The sequence below is a fragment of the Lutjanus erythropterus genome, chromosome 1 (assembly GCF_056507025.1).
Source record: "Lutjanus erythropterus isolate fLutEry1 chromosome 1, fLutEry1.hap2, whole genome shotgun sequence".
In the NCBI taxonomy this organism is placed as follows: Eukaryota; Metazoa; Chordata; class Actinopteri; order Lutjaniformes; family Lutjanidae; genus Lutjanus; species Lutjanus erythropterus.
The window spans coordinates 47,607,653-47,625,032 of record NC_139317.1 but is presented as its reverse complement, the minus strand read 5'-3'; the positions used below and the strand labels follow the sequence as shown (position 1 = coordinate 47,625,032).

General features: G+C 39.4%; 1 protein-coding gene across 1 annotated transcript in view; it reads right to left on the bottom strand.

Moving 5' to 3' along the window:
• The window catches only part of dok4 (docking protein 4), a 40,337-nt gene extending 26,887 nt beyond the window's left edge, over positions 1-13,450 (bottom strand). Inside the window, exon 1 of the mRNA XM_084725487.1 lies at positions 13,047-13,450. Coding sequence (XP_084581613.1) covers positions 13,047-13,112 — 66 coding nt within the window. The 5' untranslated portion in view covers positions 13,113-13,450. The remainder of the gene's footprint in view (positions 1-13,046) is intronic.
• Between the last annotated feature and the right edge of the window lie 3,930 nt (positions 13,451-17,380).

The window sequence follows — 17,380 nt, the reverse complement described above, 5'->3', positions numbered from 1 at the left end:
AAGCAGGGATGATAACAATTAATCAATGATCAATTAATTAGTCATTCATAATTTGACTGATCATGTAAAATTTAATTAACCGTCTATCAAATAAACATCTAAAATATGCAGCTTTTTGTATGTTTCATAGGCTGGGTTCCAAAATGGTTCTCCCTGAAGGGCTGTGGTTGTACCCGAAACAATTTGCTTCTGAAGAACCCTTCTTGGAAGAAAGTGTTTGTCAGGCGTTCTTTATAAGACTAATTCCATTGAGAACCCTTTTTAGAAGAAAGAGTTCTTCAAAGATTGTCAAGGGATAAAACCCTTGGAATATAAAAAAGGTTCTCTGTGGAACACCCCTGGTTGGATTCTTGTTAGCACCTTTAGAAAGGTAGAAAACCTCCTGGATAGAACCTCCAGAGTGGGTTCTAGGTGGAACCGCTCTCTGTAGAACCTGTGCCAGGGGGTGTATGTGAAACCTTTCACAGATTCACAGGTTCTTGGTAAACTCTTTACGTTGGGTTCTAGGTAGAACTCTTTGAAAGGGAGGAATTTATTTGGTATTGTTTGGTAAATCCAACATTTTTTTAATTTTGTAAGTACGATTCATTGATTAGTCGATTGTTAATTTTACCAATATTTGATTAAGGAAAGAGCTTTCAGTTTGCAACCCTACCATAAACTAGTTAAATGAATCTCCATATACAAATACACACTAGTCTAAGGAGTATCAAAGTTTGAAATACATCACTTCAGTGTGTGAATGGAAAAGAAGAGTATTTCACTGCCACTTGCAGAGTGTGGTGGAAAAAATGACACGGGCACAAACCCAAAAGGCACAACTGAGCATATGGACAGATGAAGCAAACACATCTCACATATGCTTTAAGTCTCTGTGCCTATTAAGCATCTGAATACATTGACTGCATGCTTAATCATTAGGAGGCTGGTTAAGGAGGTTGAGGGGGTTTGAAACCCTTGTTCCATGCCCAGAGGCTGATCAATATCATTCTCGTCAATACAATAGTTCATTATCCTCAGAGGACATTGGTAATACTGCAGCAGGAAACAAAAAACAGACGTGGAAACATTAGGACTGTACGGTGCATCAGTGCAGCTGAGGTTAGTAGTCAGTGCGCTCTGGGACTTTGCATGTCTGGGGCTTTTTCCTTTGGCTTTGTTGTTCCTGTTGAGATAAATTAAGCATGACTCTGGTAGTCTACCCAGCCTTGAGGAGGACCTCAGCTGTGGAAGTCCTCTGTGCCCTAAGGATGCAGAGACTAACTCGGATAACCCTCTTTTTACCTCTCGTTGTAATCATGTCTGCCTCTCTATCCCTGTCTCTCCCCTGGGTTTTCACTTTGTTAACTCACTGACTGAAACTGTGCTTGCCCTCCAGGCTATCTAAACCTTTAACCAAGACAAACCTGAGACTTTGCTATCCTAAAATTATTTGTATATGAATTCAAAACCAAAGTTAAAGTTGCGCAAATAAACATTTTTATATTAATGATGGATAAAATGACTGTATGATATGAAAGGTGCTGCTCATAGTGACAATTGTCACCTGATGCTGCATTTCCTGTCAGCTGTTGTCAGTGACAAAGTCCTGATAAACCCACTGTACACTACCTGCTCAGCAGCAAACAGCAGTCAGACACAGTTAGAGACTAGCTGGTGAACACAGTGGAGCCTTTAGTGGCTAAAGAGCCAGATATTTCCATCAGCAGTTGGTGAACAGACAAAAATAGAGTTAAAAGTAAAGTGAATATATTGTTTAAACTCATCAGGTGGACACAAACACAAGCAATGGTTTTCTAACACATTGTGTTTATTACATGATAATGTGTCAAAGTTGTGTTTGCAGCTTGTCTCACCGCCCAAAAGTGGCCAAAAAGGCAATTAATGCAGGTATAACATTGCTAATGACAGTTCTAACATTACATCATACTGTACGCTACATTCACATCATAATGGCAAAATGGGAAAAACAAATAAACCTACATTATTATTTGCTTGGTGAACAAGTGAAACCATTCAAATATTGTACAGCTCCTCAGTTGTACTACTGTTGATATCAGATGGGATTTAAGGTGCTTTCCTGCCCAAAGTACCAGGAACTTTTACACCCAGGAGGTACTATTCAAGGAATTAAAAGAGTCTTTGAAATGTGTCTGGGTTCACCCTTTGGGACAGGGTGAAGAGCTTGGAGTAGAACAGCAGCCCCTTTGCATTAAAATGCGAGCAGCTGAGGCAGTCTGCATATATGATTCAGATGCCCCGAGGACAGCTTCCAAATTCAAGGCACGTCCAAATGGGAAGAGACCCCAAGGTGGACTGAGAACACACTGGCCATCTGAAAATGCCTTGGGGTGGCCCAGGAGGATCTGGAGGAAGTAGCAAAGGAGAAGGCCGGATACCTTGCTTAGCTGACCATGACTTGGAGTGATAGACAGTAGCCAGATGGATGGATGCTAGTGATGATGGTTTTTCAGCTGCGTTACCACTGACTTGTTGACTTTTTTGTAGTTCTTTTTTGTATGAGTTTTTTTTATTTATTTTTTATTTTATTTTTTTTTTACTTTTATTGTAGTGGTCAGAAATTCCTGATACTCAAAATCAGGACTAGACAATATGGACTAAACTGAATATCACAATATTTCCAACCAGATACCTCCATATTGATATTTACTGATACTGTGATAATGTTGTCAGGATGACTATTTGTGCTTTAACAAAATATTAACACACTGTACACACAGTAATGTGGATGTGTAGATTAAGTGGTTAAAGAAATAATGAAACAGCTAAAACAGTCTGGTAAGTTCAGAAAATAACTAAAAACACTTAACTGTAATGCAGCATTTAAAACCAGGAAAAGACAAAACTTATGCCACATAACAATGTCCAAAATCTAACACCATATCTAGTCTCATATCACAGTATCAGTATAATAAACTGGCTGCAGTTGATGGCTGCCCACCATAGATTCTGGTTCTGCTCAAGGAAGTTTTTTCTCATCACTGTTATCTCCGTGCTTGCTCTTAGTGGAAACTCTTGGGTCTCTGTAAATAATATGAGAAAAGTATGGTTTAGACCTGCTCTATATAAGCATGCCATGATAGAACTTCTGTTATGAAAACTGACTTGACATAATAGTGATATATTGCCCAGCCCTACACAGGATTACAGCTGGTGGTGCACAGTATACTAAAATTTCAGTATATTTTTCAATACTCTTTTATCAAACATGGTCTGGTATTAGAATGTCCTAAAGTTCAGCACTGGTTATGAGTCAGTGTTGGTGTGATCGCACAGAAACGAAGAAAAGTGAATTTCTGCCTCATGTGAGTGTATGAGCTCACTGCAGCCTCTGAATGAGCAGCTGAATGAACCCTCCAGTCTCTTGTCTTCTCCCCCTCTCTTCTCTATACGTCTGTATGTTCAGAGAGTAAAGTACATCAGAACAGAATTGGATGTGACTGTGTTTATTCCTCCAGAAGCTCCGCTGTGCCCCCAGCTCTCTTCTCAGGAGCTCCCTGAGCTCAGCAGCTGTCTGTCAGTGAGCAGTGACCTATCCCTCCATACACTCTGCAAAGCCGTACATGTGAGCCTTTTAACTCACGCTTTCTGCTGGTGCTAAATACAGTGTTGCCTGAGATGCTGTATTAAGCACAAGTGATTTGGGCATCTTGTTTTGGTGCTTTTTAAAAACAGCTAAAGAGCACAGGACTAACACACATGCAGCTTCTCAACTACTCTGGCTCTGCAGTGACAGACAGAGTGGTCAGTAAAAAAAGCTCACTGACTCCCACTGTATGTTTAGGGAAATAACAGTATACATACATAAAACAGGATGACTGAGAGGAAGTGAGTGGGTTGCTGGAGTCATGTTTTAGTGAAGTCATGGTTTGTAGTTTTGAAACTATTCATGGAACAATACATGAGCATTGTGCAGGACAGATGTTTATTACATAATACATTAACATTTGACCCAATGAATATGGCCATCTATCAGCAGTTGGTCTTCATGTGTATGAAACTGAAAGGAAATAGTTCACATTTCATTGTAAATGTTTTGTACACTCTTTGGGTTTCATGGTTTTGTCCAAAGTTAATGTTCTTCGTGGATGTTTAGTTTCTAATCTGTTATATGTATTGTTGCAGTCTTTCTTGAGATAATTTATTATTCATATTGCTACTCTATATTGTGTTGTTTGGCTGGTTGCTTAGCAACTGTGGTGCTTAGGTTTGACATCAGAGTGACAGAACATGGGGCTTATACAGAGGCCTCATGGGAAACTGCAGTCTCCACCGCGTGAGAGAACACCACATGGAACTGTGTTACGGCTTTGCTCCTGTTTTTGAAAGAAAGGTCGTCCAGGAGAAGACTGCAGAAGTGCTCACCTCCCCAAAGAGTTATTTTGTATTTGAGTTAATGTCTTTGTCTAACAAAACTGAACAGACCGCTGAACGAGAGGCGGTGCAAGGAAGACGACGGGCCTGTCCAGTGCGAGGCTGATGTCAGGATCTCCAGGCCGAGCTGGTCCAAACCCCAGAGCCATCGAGAAGTGAAACAGACTTGGTGGGTAAAAACCAGAGCTGGGTGAGTGAGTCATGATGAACCAAGGTAAGCCGAGTGCACACACAGAGTGGCAGTTAACCTCTGATAATGATAGCTTTCCTGCTAATGGACATTATGTCTCCCATGTCACATCTGAGGACCTGGACACATGACGGAATTAACAATGGGCTAGTAAAATTTCCAGTGCATTATGCTGCTGTGACAGGTATTGAGTATCTAACCAGTATTGTTTTGGTCAGGTATTGTTTTGGTATTGATTATCATGATATTAAACTGTGTGTTGGTATTGAAGTCAGAATGTTGATATTGTGACACTAACTACAGCTAAGAGGCTAATGTTAGCCGTTTTCCCCTCTCAACTGTAAATAATTACAATGTATATGAAATGACATGAACACTGCAATGAGCACAGCAAGTAAAAAGGAAAAATGAAATCTAGTTGTGTTCAATAAAACAACTGACCTTGTTTTTTTTTAATTACTCTAAAGAATAAACCAAGAAACATGAGGAGTAACCATCTTTTTTAATGGCTACTGACATTAATAGTATTCCACTGATGCCAAACTATCTCTGCTTCACGCTCCACTTCACAACGTATGGGCAGACTGCTAACTAAACTGTCACAGGGAGCACATGGATTAAGAGACCAGATGAAAAAGGGCAAAAAAGAGGGAAAACTAGATGACACAGAAAGATTGTAGAGGAAGGATACAGATAATGAGGCAGAAAAGGAAGAATGAGATGTGAGGAATCAGTGCTCTGGGCGGAAAACCGCAAAGGGAGAAAGAGAAGACACAGAGCAATTAAATGACAGTGTGAGTGTGAGAAAGAAAGAAGGAAAAATAAGACGGGGACAAAAAACTGGAGCAGTTACTGTTCAAAACAAAAAGATTCCCAAAGACAGAGAGAGAAACTGTAACAGCAAAATTTGCTTTAGTCCAGATAACTCAGTGGTGTTTACAGTACATTTGAGCTGGCAGCTGAGTTTATACACTTTTTTGTGAATTAAAATCAGAACGATGCTGGCCTGGCAAACTGTTATATTTGTAGCACATGTCATTTCAGATCTCTTAAAACTCATCTACAGTAGACATTAGTGCTCACTGAGAGACTGACAGATAAAAATGGACAAATGAACAAAAGCAGACAGATCTTCAGACCACCATCCCTCAACTCCATAATGGAGGACAGAAAACAATCCCTCTCAGCATCACAGGCAGAGAGTTTCTACAGCTTGAGAGGACACACAGGAGGAGGAGACAGAGGAGGACTCAGAACGTAGAGCTCTCTCCCCTCACAAGACCTCAGCTGGGGAATAATCTGCATTGACTCTGCTGTGTGACCTTGTTATATCAAAGCACTGCTTCTCAAACACAAAGCACAGGGATCCAGCACAGCTCAGTGTCCCAGAGCTGGATAAGCAGTGGGGCTCTATGACTTTATGAAGAACAAGGATCTCAGCATTGGTCTGCTATGTTGCCTCAAAGAGCAGGAGACCAGGAACAGATAAGGGTTTGGAAGACAAAGAATTTGCAATTCTTTTAGTTTCCAAATGGGCTGTTTTCACCCTGATAGTTGTGTAAACTTAAACTTAATCAAAGCTTTTACTAATTAGGTCTTAACACACACACACACACACACACACACACACACACACACACACACACACACACACACACACACACACACACACAGCTCACGCTGGTGAGAATATCAGTAGTTTTCAGGTTGTTAGACATATATTAGAATTATTGACAAATTTGAATTTTGACCAGATAATGGCGTTAGATGAAAAGTCAGAGGATCACCAGCGTTATTACAGTTCTTTCTGATGAGAACATGAATGTCTGTACTGAATGTCAATGCAATCCATCCAGTAGCACTGTTTTGCCCATTCTGCCTCTTTAATTTGATTGGCTGTCAATAAAAATTGTGAGATCTTTGCCATTTTTTTTTTTAAGGAAAGATCATTGAAAAGGTTATTTTTCAGCAACTTAATGCCTTCTTGGTGCAAAACAATTTCTTTAATGCCTTTCAGTCTGGATTTCGAGCACATCACAGCACTGAGACTGCACTTGTAAAAGTTTTGAATGACTTTCATCTGAGCAGTGATGCATCAAAGATTTCAGTTCTGGTATTACTGGACCTCAGTGCTGCATTCGACACAGTCGACCATAAGACTCTGTTCGACAGACTAGAAAAGTGGGTGGGACTTTCTGGCACTGTGCTAAATTGGTTTAAATCTTATTTACAAGACAGGGATTTCTTTGTGGCACTTGGCAATTATGAATCTGTGCAAACAAAAATGACATGTGGAGTTCCTCAAGGGTCCATTCTTGGTCCTCTTCTGTTCAACATCTATATGCTCCCTCTTGCTCAGATTATGGAATATCACAACATCTCCTACCATACTTATGCAGATGACACACAACTCTATATTGACTACAGTCCCCTACATCTGTTAAATAAGTGCATTGATGAAATCAATACATGGATGTGCCAGAATTTCCTACAACTAAACACAGACAAAATTGAAATAGTTTTTGGCCGCAAAGAACAAAGATCAAAAGTGAGTGCTCACCTTGAATCCATGACACTAAAACCTAAAAATCAAGCCAGAAATCTTGGTGTCATTCTGGACTCAGACCTAAATTTCAATAGTCACATAAAGACAATTACAAAATCAGCCTACTACCACCTTAAAAACATACTAAGAATTAAATAATTTCTGTCTGAAGAAGATACAGAAAAACTTGTTCATGCTTTCATTTTTAGGCTGGACTATTGTAACCGTCTTGGGCCTAAATATATCTGTGATTTGCTTATACGTTATGAAGCACCAAGACCCCTCAGATCATCTGGAACAGGTTTACTCAGTGTTCCCAGGATCAGAACCAAACAAGGTGAAGCAGCCTTTAGTTTCTCTGCTCCTCACCTGTGGAACAAACTTCCAGAACACCTGAGGTCAGCTGAAACTGTCGGTTTATTTAAATCAGGTCTTAAAACATTACTGTTTACTGCAGTTTACCAGTGAAGTAGATATATTACATATTTTTAGGATAATCTGTAGCTATTGTTTTCATATTTGTCTGCTGCTGCTTTTGTTTTGTTCGCTTTTTAAATACATTTTCTGTAATTTTCTAAACTATTTATTGTCCTGCTTTTAGCTTTTGTTTTTAATAATCTCAAACGCAATTTTAATATTTCTTTAATGTTTTTATTTTAATGTATTTTCAAGTTCTGTAAAGCACCTTGAATTGCCTTGTGTATGAATGGTGCTATATAAATATAATTGCCTTGCCTTGCATATAATGAGAAAACCATATCGCTGTTTAGCTATTAGGAGCCCAAATCTTCTGGCCAGTCAGAGGAGCATCTATGTCATGTCTTTGCTGATCAACAATCTGCCTTTTTACATAGGAAAAAAATTAAATGATTAGGCGTCCTTTCAGTCTGTCTCCATCAAAGTGGATGAAGTATTATTAATAATAATAAACTATTTATATAGCACCTTTCATACAAAGCATGCAGCTCAAAGTGCTTCACATAACAGAAACTATGAAGAGTAGGAATAAAAAGTACAAATATATATATACACACATACAATAAAAATTAAGCAAGAATAACACACATTTAAAGAGGATTAAAAAGAATATGTACATACACATTTATGTTCAGTCTTTTCCTTACAGAGGAGTGTGGATTATTAAAGTGTCATTAACATTTTCTATCAGCAATAAAATGTAAATATTGACATTGAAAGCATGTGAGGGTGTGTGTCTCGCACTTGACTGAGGTGCGTATACACATCTCCACAATCACAAAATACCTTTCATTTATGGTAAGATGTGTAACATACAAAATAAACACTACTTTATATCTGACCACGAGAACTGCCTGACCCGGGGAGAAAAAGTTATGTGTGCTTCTGTTAGAGCTGGTTGGATATATCCATGCGTAATTTTACACACTTCAAACTTCAGATACATTTTCTGATTGTTTCCCAGCGGGACACAGGAGCAAGCATGGGAGGAGGAGATGAGGATTAAGTGGGAGAGGAGAAGGAGGAGCATGGACAGTCATGTAACTGCTCCTCAACCCGGCTAAGATGGCCGCTTTGCGGCCAGACTGGATCAGTTTGCCTCCCTTCCCTACTGCACTGCCTCTCTCCCCCTCTCCTCACCCCTCTCCCCCACTCATCAGCCAGTGGAGCTGCATAATAATGATAATAATAATGATTAATGATAAAATATAACACACTTTCAAGGTGCTTCAGTGTAAAACATAACAACTACTAAAACTATGTGTCATTATGGTTCTTTAGATGTTTGCTTGTGTTGAGTGGCTTTTTTTGGTGCCATGGTATTAGGTGTGGGTGTCAGGAGTATGTGGGGACAGTATTGGACCGATACCCAGTGCTGGTATCCGTATCAGTGCATCTAACACACATGGCACTTAAAGATTGAACTGAATGGTCGTTGTAGGTTGAGCACTAAAAAGCAAGAACATTATTTCCCACAGGCCACATTTTTCTATACATAAGCCATTAACTGAGCTAAAACTTAAAGGCAAGAAACCTTATTTTGGTAATATCCTAAGCAGTGAGTTCCTGCTGGAATGGGAATTTGATCAGCCCCTTCAGAGGGCTAAACAGCGGCATTCACTCAGCTGTGTGAGCAGCGATAGGAGGAGACCATTATTCCAAGTGAGCTGGAGAACAAGACCTGCCTCAAATTGATTTCTGTTCGTTTCCATAATATGAGTCATGCAAAGTTGAATTCCACTGCCTACACCGCCTAGATGTGACTCACACTCACTCAAATTAGCATTCCCTGTGCACTTTATGCAGCTTGAGCCACAGGCAGGAACGTACACAGAGCGGGCGGTGGAGGCAGTGGCCAATCTGTTTAACAAGAGGTCGTTCACAATCTACATCCTGAGGTCATTTAACAACAAACTTGGCATCAAAATTTCTTTTCTTTAGCCAACTGAGACAATCTGCCTGGTTCTAATATAAATCTACTTCTGGTCTGATCTGCTGTAGTCAGCATAGATTATGATCTGTACTTAAAGGGACAGTTCACCCCAAAATCAAAAATACATATTTTACCCCTGGCCTGTAGTGCTGTTTATCTATATAGACTTTTTTGGTGTAAGTTATGGAGTTTTGGAGATATCAGCCATAGAGATGTCTGCCTTCTCTCCAATATAATGGGACTCGGCTTGTGGAGCTTAAAGCATGGACAAAAAAAATCCACAACTGTCCCAAACTCTTTCACCTGTTCCAGACAGAATTTTACATATTTTACATATTAAATATAGTTTAATAACTTTGTGTACCTCGCCTCACTTCACTGACTCACTCTGGTCCACCATGGAGTCTCTGCTTGTTGTTCAATGCACTTATATCTGGATAAAAGACATGTAATCTCCCTCTGTGTTTTGCTGTAGTAATTTTTCTTTATTTTTTCAGTCACTGACTGAGTTACTGTTTCTTGTGTTTCTAACTGTTATCAATAAATACATCACTAAAAACTGTGGTGTAACATGAAGCTTGTGTCTGGGCCACCTCACATTTTTCTAATTAGACCACCTGACAATTAAACTGATATACATATATAAAATTATACAGTATATTCCATGCCACATAATATGCAACATTGCAATATTTAATTAAAGTTTTTACTTTCCCAGAATTTTCCCAGACACCATATCTTTGTGTCCCAGGTGCTATTTTTATTGTCACCGGGACAATGGGACATCCTTACTTTTGAGTGCTGTTAAAGCCTCCAGCAGACACACAGAGAGACTGGACTTTATGGGAAACACCTGCTGTCCAGCACATCCTGGAATTTTAATGAAGGAGAAGGAGCTGTCCAATAAAAAAAAAAATACTTTTCTCAAAAAATGTCAACTTTTCAGGAGCTAAGAAAAACAGCCATGTTTTTAGCTTTGTGGCAATACCTTTTTCAGATGATCCTGTGGTTCTGTGAATGATGTCTCAACTATAAAGGAGCATTCCCTCCTTCGGTTTTAGTGAAAAATTCAAAATCAACACAATTTGATAAGTGGTTTTGACAGGGCAGTGATGAGATGTCATTTCAAAGACTTTAACAAGATTGACTTTTTAAAGAAAAAAAAAACATATCAGATACAAGTTATTATTCAGGGCTTCATTCATTTTATAAGATGGAAGGGATCTTATCGATCCCCTCCAGACATGTATTAAGACATAAAAATATTCTGCCTGAAAAAATAATGTGTGTCTGGTGTGTATTTCCCCCCCAAAATAAATGTAATTTTCACATTCAAATTATGTAAAAAAAACATCTCTTGCTTCTATATCATTAAAAATTCCAGATGAATATGCTAATTTTGTTCATTAAGTTGGACACAAGATGCTTCCTACTTCACTGTAAAGCACATTCTCAGTGTATGTGCATCTTCAGGGTTCTATATCACACTATAAGGTGAAATAGGATCAAGACTGGCTACTAAACTCATTATGATGACACAAATCATGCTCATAGGCTCCGCCCCTTAAAATCAGATTTTCAATTTGGTTGACCTGGAGTAATACTGGTGCACTCTCTGCTTCAGACTAACATGATTTTTGAATGACACTTTAATTATGTAAAAACTAATTACACTCAGAATTAGAAATTAAAGGAAAAACTCATGTGGCTGTCCAGTCAGTGCTGATGGTAAATGTAGTCCATTGAGACAGTAAATTCCTTAATACTGTTATATTGAGATAGCTGAGTCCTCTTGCTGCAAAATCTGTTGTTCTTCCTGTACCAGTGATGTCATGGTGATGTCAGAGTGATGTCAGTGGTGTTTAGAGAAAGACTACAGGCAGTTTCAGCTTGGATGTCTAGTCTCCTCCTCTGAGTATTTTTGTCACCCAACACTATGTTCTGTCTAACAAAGTAGGAACTATAGGCCAGGATGAAACTTGCCAACATATATGTCAGAAGCTCGCTCCTAATGCATTCTGGTACATGTAGGCACTGCCAGCAGCTCCACCAGCAGAAGAACTCAGCTTTAGCTATTGTTTAATTTGTCCTTTCATGGGTGTGAATGAGGTCTTAAGACATTCTGCATTCCACTGTATTATATTCTAGTATTTAACTTACAAACAGTGCGTCTCCTCAAAATGAACTCAGTATAGCTGATGAGTGTATGATACTGTATTGTACTGTGGAAAACATGACAGAGTTAACAAAATGTTAATTTTTCTCATTTCACAATGTAGTTATAGTGAGCAGCCACTTTTTAATGCTAATCAAAATACACATTTTTAAACCATAATTCTTATTTAGCTTTGATGTAGAAGGACTACAGAGTAGTGAGCTCTGTAGTCTGTAGAGCTTTTTAAACCGGGAAGTGAGACAGAGGTCTTTAGGATGTTAAATAGAGCTGCCTCAGTCACTGTCTACCTTTGTTGGTCATGTTGTGGTCGTCACTACTGCATTGCATTGTGAGATATTCATGCCAGTGTCCAGTGGTTGTATACTATATTTATATTTACCTGGAAATAATATGCACCTTGTGTATTATTGGTGTCACACTAAAGTTTTAGACAGTGTGTTTTAGCCCACTGAACTTTTGTAAAGAAGTTAAACAACTCATCAGCTACATGTTTTCTTCCTAACAATCCTGATGAGGAGCTCAGCCTGGAGGAGCAGCTCAAAGTCAGACTGAACTAAGAAAACAAAGTAGAAGTTGTGTTCTTCCAGACACCCTGACCCACAAATCTGAATAAATTGTGTATGTCCTTGGCAACTGATTTAGCTTCCAGGGCCTGACCTCCACACACACACACACACACACACACACACACACACACACACACGCGCGCACGCACACGTGCACACACACACACGCACACACACACACACACACACACACACACACACACACACACACACACACAGATTTTTAGTTGTGAATTCTTGTCTGAGACAAGACTGTTTTCTGGCACTGAGCAAATTTGGCAGTTAAAGAAAAATAAAGCAACCAAAACGTTTCATAAATGACATATATTGCATATATATAAATCCTTAAAGAATAATTTTCTCCAAAAACTTAAAGTGTTGGTATTCATACTTTTCTAAGTCTGTCTTTTTCAGTATGTCATGATTTATGAAATAGAGAATGAATGAGTGAAATACTAACTCATAAAATGTACACATCCTCATAATGACCTTATGTACAGGTGATCAGTGTGTAATACTGAGCATTATGAAATTTTAATGCTCATTGCACTGTATATAAACATACCATGTTAAACACAGCAGCACTGAACAGTGTGTATCACACTAGTTGACTCATCCAGTTAGTAGAAATTTGCAGCTACTATCAAAAAAATCTGAGATTAGTCGAGTTGTCACCAGTGTTAGTTTGACAGTGTGAAGCTCAGATTTGCGTTGGATGTGATAAAACATCAATGGAGAGACAATACACACACACACACACTCACCCCCAGCTTGCGGCTGCGCATGCGTACGTAGCCCTGCTTGACAATGTCATTGAAGTTGGAGGCCATCTTTGGAGGGGCGGTAACCTGCTGACCGTCGCCGTGGAGACCATCCAGATGTTTCTTCCCTCCCCTCAACCAGTCCCTCGCGTTCCAAAGCTCCCAGCTTCTTCGTCCCGCGTTCTCTGTCACTTTCAAACCCGTCCGTCTCCTGCAGGACTGTGTGTTTTTCCTGTTTCTGTCTGTCCTCAGCTCTCACTCTCCTCTTTTGTGGAGCTCCTCACATCTCCCACCCTCCCTTTTCCACTCCTTCTGTTGGATTTGTTTCTCTCCTTCTTTGTGTTTTACCTTCACTTTGTTCTTTATTCATTCACTCTTCAGCAAGCAGGTCTTCCCTCTTCTCCCTCGTTGGCATCTATAAGAAATGGACAGACAAAGAGAGAGAGAGAAGAAGAGAAAGAGGCTGAAATGGATATATATATATATATTATTCATTGAAGAGTGAGGAGCACAAAATTATCGTCCATTATTCATGCTACAGACACACACCGTTATCCAGGGCAAGTCTACAGGACGGCTGCTGGTGACATGTCACTCTGTGGTGGAGTACAGCACTGTAGTCTGTGTGTGTGTGTGTCTGAATGTGAATAAATGAGTGCACATGTGAGTGTGTCTGCATGTGTAGTGCTGTGACATAAAGCTGTTACACACTACAGAGGATATCACCAGCAGCAGCATCTATTAGGAGGTTCTGTATCCAGGAAATAAAAAGGTATCAGGTTTAATCTGTTCCCTAATCAGAGCCTTACCCATCATGCCACACGGGTTATTCCCTGCTTCCATCTAGTTACATTTCCATTTCAAACACCCTGATCTCTTCATCCTTTCCTTTCAGCATTTGTATGTTGCAATACCGCTGGAGATGTGAGGTTACAGTACTAACACCTTCATGCAAACATGGATCCAGTGTCCTTATTTGTCTTTTTTTAATAAAGCTGCGCTCATTTAATTTTTGAATGTTAATGAAGTGACTGTGTGGAACATGAGGTGTCACTCAGAAGCTTTATAACTCCCCACAGCTTTATTATGCAGACTTTCATCCTCTTTTAGCTCACATAAACCCACTATTGTCACAGCCTGGCTCCAGATCTCTGAACAGCTGTTCACATCTGTAAGGCCTTTTCATTGTCACATTTGTCTAACCATGCTGTGATTCGCAATTATATTACCAATTATAACACGCCTAGCTGTGCCGAGTTACACCAGAGATGGACCATCTCCAGACTTCATAAGATCTGAACAAATTCTATTAAGTGAATAATAGATAACTAGAAGAGAGTTCTCAGAGTGCAGATCCCTACTGCAATGCTACCAGATGAAACCGGCAGAGATTTGCAAAGTTCAGCAACATTAACATGACCCTGACATACAGTGATGTCCCGAGCTGAAACAAGATTTTAAACTGAAGCAGTTGTTGATCACTTGTGGCCCCTAGTGGTCGGTTAAGAAGAGTGAGAAGTCAGCTGTCAATGATCGTATAAAACAGAGCAGTCAAAAACTAGAATTACTGCCTCACAGTTGTTTGTTTCCACCAACCAGTCAAGTTACAGTTTACATCCATGTCTGTCCACTCATATAATGTCTGTAGTGAAGACTTTGAAGGAATTTAATATGGAACTTACCACTATATTGACCTGTGACTTTGAGGGAATTTAATAAAAGGTATTAAGCGTATTTTCTGGCAAAATGGAAGTTCTCACTCTACATGTGTGATTCCAGTGAATCACTTCCAGGTACAAACATGTTGTCTTCACTTACAGACTATTTTTACAGAGGAGGACAGAGGACTGATAGAGAGCTGAAAATTATGATGTCACAGTGAAGTTGACCTTTGACCTTTAGGAAATGAAAGGTCATCACACATCATATTTTAGATATTTGTGTGAAATTTTGACATAATTAGCGTATGAATTCTTGAGTTATTGTCAGAAATGTGTTGAGTGAGGTCATCGTGACCTTTGACCACCAAAATCTAATCACTTTATCTTTGAGACCAAGTGAACATTTGTGTCATGTCATTCCTTCCAGGCATTCTTGAGATATCATGTTCACAAGAATGAGATTACCTAAAAACATAATGCCTTCAGCCATAAAAAACACAAAGGAATAAATGTTGCTCTAAATTTTTTTTTCAAGGTTTTTCAAGAATTGTCAATCACAAAGGTCATACAGTCATGAATGTGCACAAACAAATTAGGCTGATTGGACCAGTAGTATTCAAGATTAGGTCTGGACAAGATGTTCACTCACACAGGGAAGTTATTACATGATCCCCTCCCGGCTTATGCCTTGTGGGAATAAATACAATTAATCAAACAGTAAAACCATGTCCATGTGAAACTTAACTTAATATTTGTACAGATTATTGCTGCTGAGTGTCTTTCCTCTGAATGTAGGAAGATGAGAGTACTACAAAGTAAATAAATAACCTGAAATAAACTTGCTTTGACTTTGGACACAAAGGTCTCGAACCCAGTCCAAGTCCAAATCAGCTGTTCTGTCCCATTAAGCTCAAATCTGACCCAGGGCAGAGCTGCTGTCACTGTGCTCAGTGTAACAACACCACACTGCTTCAGTCTGTAAACAGGCTGCTTCAAGCACAAAGACATATGGAGATGAAGAGGTGACCTAGTGCATCAGTAAGCCGTGTGTGACGTACAGGAGAAACACACACACACACAAACGTGTCCCCTCCAGGGAGTGAGGACACTTGCCGTCTTCACTGACTCACTTGCGGTAATGAAACTGATATACAAGAGGTGACATGACTTATACGACCGTTTATGCAGCATGTGCATGCAGATGCTCCTGTGCAACGTGCTGTGTGTGTTTGTGTATGTGTGTATGTGGGGGAGTGTGTGTTTGCCATCAGCCTAGCAGCAGTGGGGCAGACATTTCCCATAGGGATCAGTGGTAAATCTCCCTGACAACAGTGGAACAGAGACATTAAACTTTTATAAGGGGGTCATTAATACACACACACACACACACACACACACACACACACACACACACACAACAGAGGAGACAGGGAGAGGCTTATCATTAAGGCAATGTTGGTTTAGCTAAGTGGCTCAGGCACAAATTAAACAAACAGAATCAGACTGAATGGAAAAGCACACAGTATGCAAATAACACACACACACGTACACACACATCAATGACTGGAACATACGCACGTACATGTGAATGTGTAAACACAACAATAATCACTGGCCTAATGCAGGCAGAGTACCTGTAAGGTTAATATAACACACTGATCCACTTGTAATACATGTTGTGTTCAGGCTGCACTCTGATCCAGGTGTGCTGTTCATGAATTATAGCATGAATAAGTCATTACCAAAATCATTTCCAAATTAATATGTTCCCCATGAATAATGAAGCACATTGCTAGGAAGACTACAGTCCTCCGAGGACCAGCAGGCACAAGGGATGAAGGATGTCAGGAAAATATCAAATCCTGAATTTCTGAACAATAGTGTGATTGTTACCCTTCAGCTCCCTTCAGCTCTACTAGTACAGAGTAAATACTACTCTATAAACAGTAATCTACTCTGTAGAGAGTAGAATAGAGTAAATATAGTATTTTAATGTTTTTCAGCTCTATGTTTTGGTATTTTCAGTCCTGTTAAACCCACTGTATGTTCCCTGTACAACAAAGCAAACAGCAGTCACAGTAAGAAACTATAGTGATGTGAGCAAAATTGTTTGTGCAGCAGGGCTGAACAATCAATCAAAATTTGATCAAAATCACAATATAGCCTACTGTAATTCTAAAATCACGGGTGTTTGTTAATGGTGAAATGTGTGTCACTGTGTTGCATGTCCTGCACTTCATTTTCTGCAGACTTAAAGAGGGATGATAAGGATTCATTGATGATGGATTGAGAGATTGAGAATTTGGTCAATCAAGTAAAATTTTATCAATCTACGATCAAATACAGATCTGAAATATGACAGAGACCATTATGAGCATGCTCCATATGTTATCCAGTATTGCTGTAATAATAATGTTTCCAATAAAAATCAGAATATTGATGTGAAAATCATTCACTGTCAATAATTAACAGTGATAGAAGAAGCAACTAATAAAACAAGCATAAACTCGCAATAGCTGTATTTCGCAATGAATCCATGTAGGAGTTATGCATCTTTTTGTTATAGGCCACTCCCCCTACCACAACCCCCTTTTTGCCAATTGTCCTGAACAGTTAATCAGCTGTTGTTTGGCTCATCAACTTTTCCACTAAATCCACTAAATGCCAAATTTCCTT